General features: G+C 43.5%; 1 protein-coding gene across 1 annotated transcript; it reads left to right on the top strand.

Annotated features, from left to right (window-relative positions):
* Nucleotides 1-955: 955 nt before the first annotated feature.
* Nucleotides 956-9,729, top strand: CCN3 (cellular communication network factor 3). The gene is made up of 5 exons (XM_062189464.1): nt 956-1,150; nt 1,282-1,507; nt 2,714-2,965; nt 4,423-4,637; nt 8,187-9,729. Exons 1-5 carry the CDS (start codon nt 1,067-1,069, stop codon nt 8,481-8,483), a joined length of 1,074 nt encoding a protein of 357 aa, XP_062045448.1. The 5' UTR covers nt 956-1,066; the 3' UTR covers nt 8,484-9,729.
* The last annotated feature ends 912 nt before the right edge of the window (nt 9,730-10,641 follow it).

Here is a 10,641-nt window from a genome sequence, read left to right as displayed (position 1 = left end):
TATGGGAAGTGGCTGCCAGGTGGGAGAAGGATTTGATTTGAGGAAAGGTCAGCCAAGCCAAGCAAGCACCTTCCTCACTCTTTCCCTAACTCGCTGAGGTTTGACAGTGGCTAAAGCCAAACCGCCCCGGAAAATTCCCAAAGGCTCCTGTGCTTTTTCGATGTGCTGTTGTGCATTGGCAAGACACCGCAGGTGCTCCAAAGCTTTCTTCCATTTTCTTCTGTTATTTTTCTTTTATTATACTTATTGTACTTTTGTTGTATTATGTTTGACTTTTGTTTCTAAAACACCTAGGGGGATAGGGGGCTTAAGACTCCATGCATCTTGCAATGATGAGCATCAAAAGAACTTTGTCATTTTGTCAGTCCAGCCTCCTTCCTGACACACTGATTCTTTCCTCTTGGGTTCCCCCCACCACCCCGCCCTCACTTTTTCCCTTTCTCTCTTCTCCTTGCCTCCAACCCCCCCCCCCCAACACACACACACACATTCGATGAGTTCCCGAAACGGTGACAAACTTGCATGTGCTTCTCTTATGACTAAACTCCTGGGCCTCCAGCCAGTCCCCCGCAGATGGCCCCACACTTCAGGCATCCCGTCAAAAAGGCCCTAGGTTTGCAGCCCTGTTTGGAACGGCCAGGGTGGAGAGGGGCTGCTGGGGAGTGGCGGCATCCTCGTCCTGGGGGAAGGTGAAGCAACTTCCAGGAGGAAACGGGCGTTTCCTTCCCACGGGCTCGAGCGAGCCCTGGGTCTCGGCCTCGGGACTCCACCCAGCCCCTCCCGGCGCTCTGGGAAAAGCCAGTCGCCACACACAGGCACACGCAGGCCCAGCGCCGCGCCCTAAGGAGAGCAGCCCTGGGGCCAATTGCCATGGCAACCCCAGGGTTCCTTCCACGCCCCACCCGCGGGGCCTCCCTCCTTCGTGCGCTGCAGCCAACCGGCTTGTGCGCGTCCCGGGAGCGCGCTATAAAACCTGCTCCGGGGGCGCTCGCCGCTCAGCCGGACCTGCGGGGAGGCGTGCGTGCATCTATCTGCAGCCAGAAAAGCGGGAGGCAAAAGTCTGAGAATGCAGAGTGCGCAGAGCCCGAGCCTCTGTCTGCGAAAGCAGAGCCTTTGGCTGGCCTCTCTGCTCCTCCATCTCTTGGGCCAGGTAAGTGCCACACCGTTGAGATGCTCCCTGCGCACTTGGCCCTCAGTGGTTGCCCCCTGCGTCGATCGCAGGGCTCGTTCTTCCTTTGCCTTGTCACTGCTTAGCGGGTATTTCTTCTCTCCCTGCTCTAGGTGGCTACGACTCAATGTTGCCCGTCCACGTGCCCAAGCCAGTGCCCCTCGACGCCTCCAACCTGCGCCCCCGGGGTGCGCGCGGTGCTCGACGGCTGCTCCTGCTGCCTGGTGTGCGCCAGTCAGCGCGGTGAGAGCTGTTCTGAGATGCAGCCCTGCGACCAGAGCAGCGGCCTCTACTGTGACCGCAGCGCGGACCCCAGCAACCAGACTGGCATCTGCATGGGTAATCCTGCCCCCTCCGCCGCTTGACCTTCTGGCTCGCACTGCATGAGGCTGTCCCCACCATCCTCTCCTCGTCCTCCCCTTTCCAGAGGATGATAAGCTAATAATAACGTGGAGGAGGCAGAGAGTGACGTTTACGGAGCCCTTATCTGGGTGCCAGGCATGGTCTGAAGGCGCTGGGGACTTTGGGGGGCGCCAAAAGCCAGAAAGGAAACCTGTCCGTGGAAGTGAGACGGATTCATCACGTGCCTCCCTAGAGAAGCATCTAAATCGGTGGGGAGCAAAGTCAAGGGCCAGTGAAATCATTTCCTTTGGATATTTCCAGGAAAGTGCCTGGGGGTGATAGACTCACAGGCACACAGTTCCACCAACTGCAGTCCAACAGGTTTGTTTTCACACCTGTAATTGTCCTGTTGGAGCCAAAGCAGCTGCTGGTCTCTTGGGACGACTATGCAACCCCCATCTGGGCTGCAAATAAGGTAAAAGTGCAGGCAATCAATCTATCAGGGCTCATGAACTTGAATCAATCAAGGATCGATTTTTCCACGTGGTGCAACCCTACAGTCGGAGGCTGCCTCTGCCTCTCCAAATAGGAGGGCTTGAAACAGCATTTTATCTTTTTTTTTTTTTGTCTAAGTTATTGAAAATATATTGTGTTTCCATGCCAACAAATCCTAACACCCTTCCCAATTTGACCAATTAACCTATTTGGAGACTATGAAGTGCACTTACTCTCTTTTTAAGTCTAAGCTGTTGAAATAGGGGAATCTAAGGAGATTCTTGCAACATGACTTTCTTATTGAGTATCACAAGCATGGTGCCTTGAGAGTGTCACTTCCCAATTGTTGTTCTTTGTGTTTTATCTTGAAAATGAAATAGTCTGGGGGCAGAGGGAAATCTCAAACTGTGGTAGAGGGTATTTTAGAAGACACAAATCAGTCAAATTATTTATATTGACAATATCTAAGGTTTACATTATTTGCACTCTCTTTCCTCATCCATAAAGAAGTGACAGAGCTCAGTAGTTTTGAAATTTCCTTGTAGCTCTGTGAGGCCTCCATGAGGACCTCTCTATGAGAGATACATAAGGAGCCAGATCACCTGAACTAAAAAAGGAACGACTTGGGGTTTGGATCACGTCCACCAAATCTTACATAGCCTCTCCGGTGTTCTCTTCCCTCTCTGCCTTTCTTCTCCAATATTCTAGTGCTAGAAGGAGACAACTGTGTATTCGATGGGGTCATTTACCGCAGTGGAGAGAAGTTCCAGCCAAACTGCCAATACCACTGCACCTGCAGAGATGGGCAGATTGGCTGTGTACCCCGCTGTCAGCTGGATGTGCTACTGCCGCGTCCTGACTGCCCAGCTCCAAGAAAAGTTGCAGTGCCTGGAGAGTGCTGTGAAAAGTGGATATGTGGCCCAGATGAAAAGGGGACATTGGGAGGCATTACCCTTCCAGGTGAGACAATGAAAATATCGGGGGAGGGCGGGGGGGGTCGGGGTCACAGCCCAGGAGAAATGCAAGCATGAAGCCTGGATTTGAAATGAACAAATGGCCTCAATTTCTGACCATTCAGTTGTGGATTCCAGATGGTCCACTGAGATCAAACAAAGTTTTGAATATGTATCCCATTTCTGCTAAAAAGATTATACTGAATTTGGTCACTGCTTTGTCATACTTCTGTTTTATAGATGACTACTATTTGCATTTCAGTACATCCATCCCAGTTGATCTTTTAACTCTGCAAAGATAACAGCAGAAAACTTGTTTTTTCTCTTCTGGATTCTGTACACCACTTCTGCTGTCTTGAAACAGCCTCCCTATACAATGCTGTTCATCCCTGGACAATTGTCACAGAGACATGTCATCCAGATGCATTGGGAATGATCATGTGATACTTTTGGACCTTTATTTTGTGTATTATAAGTTAAATAGTTTTGGAGGAAAATGCAATAAGTAATAGAGATTACTTTAGAAGTCAGTAATCAACCAGATTATTTATATTGGCAGTACCCAAAGTTTTACAATATTTCTGATGTCAGAAATTATCAGCCATGTTTAAAGATGGGAAAACTGCTATGTGGAAGAGAAGATGTATCCCAAACCATGCATATTAAGACAGGACTTTTTTGTAATGGAAGTCCAATGTCTATATTGCACAATCAAAACAACCAGTTCTATCTCCAGAAAGCAAAATCTTGCTTTCAATACTATATTGATTTGGCTGATTCTACTCACTCATCACAATTAAGATTTTATACTGATTCACTTTATACACAGACTCATATGTTGAAAACACACAGTTTATGGAATTGTTGTTGATGTCATACTCCTACATTCTTAAAACTACTAAGCTTTTTAAAACAGGTTCTCCTAAGCTTTGTAAGGTCAAGTTGGACAGACATTCCACATGACCTACAATGTGCTAGGTATTACACAATCTGTTAGGGATTCATAAATAAGGAAATTCAGTTCTGTCACTTGGAGGCATCACTGTTTATCAGATACAGAATTGAATGAAACCAATTTCTTTTTTCTTATTTATTTGAGAGGCAGAGAGACAGAGAATAATAGAGGCAGACATAGAGAGCTCCTATTGATGGTTTACTCCCCAAGTACACACATAAGCCAGGGCTGGAGCCAAGAAGTTAGAACACAATTCCAGTCTCCCAAGTGGGTGGCAAGGACCCAGTTACTTGAGCCATCATCTATACCTTCTCAAGGTCCGCATTAGCAGAAAGCTTCAATCAGGAACCTGAGCCAGGAATTGATCTAGGCACTTGGATGTGGGATGTGGAAATCTTAACCCCTAGGCTAAACACCCACTCCTGAGATCCATTTCTAATGTGAACTTAAAAGACTACTTTTTGATCCCCACACTTTACCCAATATGACTGTCTTTATACAATCCACAGCCTACAGACCAGAAGCCACCCTGGAAGTTGAAGTCTCTGACTCAAGTAGCAACTGCATTGAACAGACCACAGAGTGGAGTGCGTGTTCCAAGACTTGTGGCATGGGTTTTTCCACCAGGGTCACCAACCAGAATCATCAATGTGAGATGGTAAAGCAGACGAGGCTCTGCATGGTGCGGCCCTGCGAACAAGAGCCTGAGCAACCAACAGATAAGGTAGGGGCCTGGATGAAACCTACAGTCAAACCGAGGCAGCAGCCTTTCCTCATTAGCCTGGACTTCAGAACGTCCTGGTGACACTAATTGACTCAGAGTCCAGCTCCAGCCAGGAGTTAACCCCAAAGAAAAGGCAGAGTGGTTAGAGAAGCCAGCAGCTCACAACAGATCTACAGGTAATGTGGGAGGCTAGGCAACTGGAATACTTTCCCAAATTGAGAATAATCTAGGAAGCCCTATTCCATTCCTAGAGAGAATTGTCTACCCAGTTGTCAAGCACAACTAACTTTAGAGACGTCAATTCTGACCTGAGTTTCCTTCACCCTTTAGGTTCAATCTCTATGAAGCAAAGGGGTCTGCCTTACCCCTCAGTGGTACATACACCCTATGTGGTACATACTCTGTGCATGATAAGTAATTCTTGATGAACAGATGAATGGGTGTCTGGGAATTATTGTCAGTATTTTTAAAAGCTTAGTAGAAATAGTCCACATGCCAGCACAAGGTGATATGAGCCAAATAAAGCAGCATGTTTCTTTTTCTGGAAGTATATCAAATGAATGTGCTAATGCTGAGTGTAAAGGATGCAGATCAACAGCACGGATCAATTCCTGATGTCCTCACGGGCCTTGTTACAGAGTCCTATGTCAAAAAAAAAAAAAAAAAAAACCAACCAAATTAAGTGACTTTATAGACCCTGATACAACCCCAAGAGCAAAAGAAAACATCCCCTAACAATTCAGGATGTACATATCTCCGCACTGAGGCAATGTCATCTAGTGCTTAGGGGGACAATTCTGGAGCCAAAGAGCTTGACTTCAAATCCTGTCATTCAACATTAACTGCCTGTGTTATCTTGGGCAATTTTCTTAACCTCTTAGCCTCAACTCCTTCCTCCATAAAATGGGGCCACTGAAAGTACCTACCTCAGAATTGTCAAGAGGATTAAGTAGAATGAATTTGCAAAGAGTGCTTAGAATGAGTTCAGTTCTCTGTTAACATTAGCTCTCATTCCTTAACATCTATATTTATTGAAAAAATAAAAGATCCCTTAGTGGTTATATTAGTTATATGGCTGCCTAGCTACATATGATGCTTTCAGGTTCATCCCAACTTAATATTTCTTCTATCAGTTTAAAAGGAACACATAGAAACACAGTTTCTCTCAAATATGTGCCTCCCCAGACTTAGGGAACATATATGCAGTACAATAAGACAAGTTCTGCCACAGCCACATAAGCAGTCACACAAACACATACAAGGATGTTGCTTGTCTGTGCCTTTTTTGTGAATTTTGGAAGGAATATATGCTAAGCATCAACTACAAAATAGGAGAAACAAGAAACCCTAAAACATTTGCAAGGGTTTTGTAATTTTTTATTAAATAAAGTTGTTATACGTCTTGCCTCTAATATTTGCCTTTTTCTGATGCTTCCATTTCCAAAATTTGTAATTTTTTTGTAACTTGCATCCTGTTTAATAATGGAAGATAGTGTATTTATGATTTATTAAGATTTATTTTATTTATTTGAAAGGCAGAGTTACAGAGAAAGGGTGAGACAGAGATAGAGATATTCTCCACATGCTGGTTCACTCCCCAGATGGCCATAAGGGCAGGAGCTGAGCCAGGCCACAGTAGAGCTTTATCCAAAGCTCCCACGTGAGTGGCAGGAGCCCAAGTACTCATCCACTGGTTTCCCAGGTGCATTATCAGGGAGCTGTAAGATTTTAATTCCAGTATACATATAAAAGTTATAGACATTTATTTGGAATATAGGGAAATACTAAAATAATAATAGAGATGTCCTTATCACCAAGAGATTCTTAAATCTGAGAAAATGGTTCATTTGGTGAGGTACTCAGAGCTGTGGCATCATCTAAAAACATGTTGGAAATACAAATTCATGGGCCCTACATCATACATACTGAATCCCATGTGGGTATGAGATCCAACAATGTATGCTTCAAAAGATCCTGTAGACAATTTTAATGCCTGCTGAGTTTTTTTTTAAAGATTTATTTATTTATTTATTTATTTGAGGAGCAGAGTTACAGACACAGAGAGGGAAGGACAGAGAGGTCTTCCATCCTCTGGTTCACTCCCCAAATATCGTGGCCAGAGCTTGCGTCGGGTCTCTCATGTGGGTGCAGGGATCCAAGCATTTGGGCCATCTTCCACTGCTTTCCCAGCCATCAGTAGAGTGCTGGATTGGAAGTGAAGCAGCCAGGACTTGAACCAGTACCCATGTGGGATGCCCTGTGGAGGCTTACCTTACTATGCCACAGCACCAGCTCCTTAAGAGCCCCTAATTTAAAAGACTGCCAAATTTAATCAGCCCATTAGCTATAGACTATGCCCAGGAAGGTAAGGAGTTGCGAACTGAAATAAAATTAATAGATGAAAAAATCTAAATAGGAAATAAGTTTGCTGAATTATCAATACTGGAGTTCCTCATTAACTATCACTAATGGAATATTGAATAAATTGTCACTTACTTTGCCTTCATGGAAAATAACCATATATCCCATTGTCTTAGAATTTCCTGAGTTTATCTTCTAACAGAAATAATGGGCTCTGCATCTGACAGAATCAAATAGGAAATGTTTTTTGATCACTTTACCCTTTGGATATCTAAAGCCTTGAGACTATTCCTTGATGAATAAATATTCTTTGTTTATAATGTTGTTTTTGAATGTTGTTAAAGCTAATTGATTTAATATCTGAAAAGTATTTGACAAGGTTAGAAATATTGCCAAATTTATTTCCTTTATAACATCAAAGAATGCATCCATCTAAAAATAATACCAAAGCCTGTTATAATGGCTTTTAAAAATTAGATTTCATTATCAAACATATTGCTTCACATTTATACTCATCACATCAAGGTCAACAGATGGTTGTGTATGACTAGGTATAGTATTTGCGTTCCGGGGCGGGGGGGGGGGGGGGGGGATGAACACAGGAAGCAATTAACAATAGTCCAAAGGATGAAAAATTTTCCTCATTCTCTTGGTCTATGTTTTCACTGACCAGAAATTTGTTACAAGACCATCTTTTTTTTTTTTTTTTTTTTTTGACAGGCAGAGTGGACAGTGAGAGAGAGAGAGAAAGGTCTTCCTTTTCCGTTGGTTCACCCCACAATGGCCACTGCGGCCGGAGCAGGAGCCAGGTGCTTCTCCTGGTCTCCCGTGGGGTGCAGGGCCCAAGCACTTGGGCCATCCTCCACTGCACTCCCGGGCCACAGCAGAGAGCTGGCCTGGAAGAGGGGCAACCGGGACAGAATCTGGCGCCCCGACTGGGACTAGAACTCCGTGTGCCAGTGCCACAGGTGAAGGATTAGCCTAGTGAGCCGCAGCACAGGCCACAAGACCATCTTAAGCAACAAGAAGTTCTGGGAAAACAAGTACTCTTTGGCTGACTATGTTGCCCAAACTAGTTAATATTCTATTAGCAAAGAAAGATAATGGATATTGAGCAGGCAACTAACAAGTTATTCTGTATCTCTAAAGTGGTCCGTTTTGTGCATCACTCCTTTTCTTCTTTTTCAGAAAGGAAAAAAGTGTCTCCGTACCAGGAAATCACTCAAAGCCATGCATCTACAGTTTAAGAACTGCACCAGCCTGCAAACCTACAAGCCCAGATTCTGTGGGGTCTGCAATGATGGACGGTGCTGCACCCCTCACAACACCAAAACCATCCAGGTGGAGTTCCAGTGCTCCTCAGGGCAAATCATCAAGAAACCCTGGATGGTCATTGGGACCTGCACCTGTCACACCAATTGTCCTCAGAACAATGGGGCTATCCTCCAGGCACAGGAGCCTGAGGCCAGCAGAGAGGAAATCTGACATGTTCCTGAAGAAGCACAGCTACAGAAGCAAACTTAGCTGCTGCATGACCACCATCAGATGAATATAAGGAAAATAATGACAAATCATTCTTTCATCCTTGAGTCTTATGTATTTTTCTGTGATCATATGAGGTCATTTATATATGTCTTTTTTAAAAAAGGAAAGATACTCTAACTATAATATAAACTTGGAATCAAAGTAAGCTCAGGATATGGCTAAGGGATGATTTACTTTCCTGTGGTGTTTATTACAAATGCAAATTTCTATAAATTTAGGAAGTCAGATAAAGGACTTACTTTGTAGACTGTATCACATTACACTCGTCTTAATTTGATGTGCACTAGTGCAATTCCGAAACAAATCACTGTAATGAATGACGTGGAGAATCTAGGGTCGTACTGCACACATCGTCATAGAAATCTTTCATCTTGTATTAGGGTGTGGCTCACAGGTTCTCTATTGGGCTCTCTTCTCGGAGTAAGACAACTCTGAACTTCCAAGCCCAAGATCCAAGGAAACATGCAATTCTTCAACAGGAATTCCAGAGGCAATTAATTTTCTGTTTAGCTGTATACTAGGAAACACGCTGTATCTACAGTAACGAAGTTTGTTAATTAAGTGGACTGGTGTCATAAACTTTCTCTGTTCCATACAAATTGACTCCTTTCCAGCAGGAAGAAGCTAAACTGAAAACTCCCAGTGCAGAAATGATGGGGCCTCATGGCCCTCAGACATCTGGATGCTAAGGCTGCTGAGGCTCACTAGTGTTTTAGCTCAGCAGGAGCCCAGGCGTATGAAGAGTGACCCTGTTATCAGTAAATAAACTGAGTAGACTGAGATGAGTACGTTGAGGCCCAAAGCATTTGATTGCAACCTCTGATGACTTCCAAATATACACTGAGGGGAATTTTGGAAGAAACAGAAAAGAAACAAAATCAACATGACTGTGGTGTGATAGATCACAAATTTTATGAGAGTTTAGAATTATTGTGGACATGCCCAAAACATATCCTTAGGCCATAATTATGAAAACCCACCAGCAAGATATATGTGTGTACACAGGTAAATCTAATTTGCCAGGTTAAAGGATAGGCTGTGAAATTCAATCTATACAATCTTCTAATGTCACCAGAGGTTTTCCACTTTTCTCTTTAAAGTATTTATAAAAATGTAAATTATGCAATATGTAAAATAGTCTTTAATTTCTGTACATGTCAGACATGACTAAATAAACATGATGTTAACAGTGTGTGGTTCTGGTATTTTACACTTATAAATTTAACACTGTTGTTTTGGAAAAATTTTTAAAAACAAAATGAAAACTTAGGAATTAGAGGTAGGCATTTGGCTCAGGATTGTCACCTGAAATGCCTGCAACCCATGATATAGAACCTGGTTCAAGTCCCATCTACTCCGCCTCCAATCCAGCTTCCTGTCAATGTGTACCTTGGAAGGCAGCAGGTGATGGTTCAAATACTTTGGTTCCTGCCACCAACATGGGTGACCTGGATTGAGTTCCAGGCCCCCTACTTTGGCCTGGCCTAGCCTGGCCTAACTGTTGCAGGCATCTGAGGAGTGAATCAGCAGCTAGACACTTTCTTTCTCCCTCTCTCTCCCTCTCCCTCATTTCTCATCCTCTCCCTCTCCCTCGTAACCTCTCTCTTTCTGTCAAATAAAACAAAAATAAACAATTTTTTAAAGTTGTCAATTCAATAGAATGTCAGTTAATAGCATCTATTGACATCAAAATGGATATTTTTGGGTGAGCTTATAGTTTCTTATCAGAAAACAAACAAAAAACAGTTCTAAGCTAGATAATCTCCACTGCCAAGGCTTCAAATATGTTCTACACTATTTACCCAGTCATCTCAAGCCCTGATATGTTTTTTCTGGACAGCTCACCAGACACCTCTCCATATTGAAATTTGAAGCTTGATATGTGACCAAGCAAAACTCATCTCCCTAGTTTCTTTAGCCAATAGATGGGCTCTCCATTCTCCAAAATACTATTAGATTTTTTTTTTTTGACCATTCCCTATTCTTGCCACATAACCAAAAAACTATACAATGAGCCTTCTATATCCATGAATTCTGCATCTGTGGAATCAGCTAAATATGGATTGAAAATACTAGGGGGAAAATGCTATGTTATTGC

The sequence above is a fragment of the Lepus europaeus genome, chromosome 4 (assembly GCF_033115175.1).
Source record: "Lepus europaeus isolate LE1 chromosome 4, mLepTim1.pri, whole genome shotgun sequence".
Taxonomy (NCBI): Eukaryota; Metazoa; Chordata; class Mammalia; order Lagomorpha; family Leporidae; genus Lepus; species Lepus europaeus.
This window is presented reverse-complemented; position numbering and strand designations above follow the sequence as displayed.

Excerpts from the sequence above, each read along its gene's own strand:
- CCN3 (XM_062189464.1), top strand. The coding sequence starts at position 1,067 with ATGCAGAGTGCGCAGAGCCCGAGCCTCTGTCTGCGAAAGCAGAGCCTT. Across the intron at positions 1,151-1,281 it reads TCCTCCATCTCTTGGGCCAG|GTGGCTACGACTCAATGTTG; the intron begins GTAAGTGCCACA and ends TCCCTGCTCTAG. Across the intron at positions 2,966-4,422 it reads GGGAGGCATTACCCTTCCAG|CCTACAGACCAGAAGCCACC; the intron begins GTGAGACAATGA and ends TACAATCCACAG.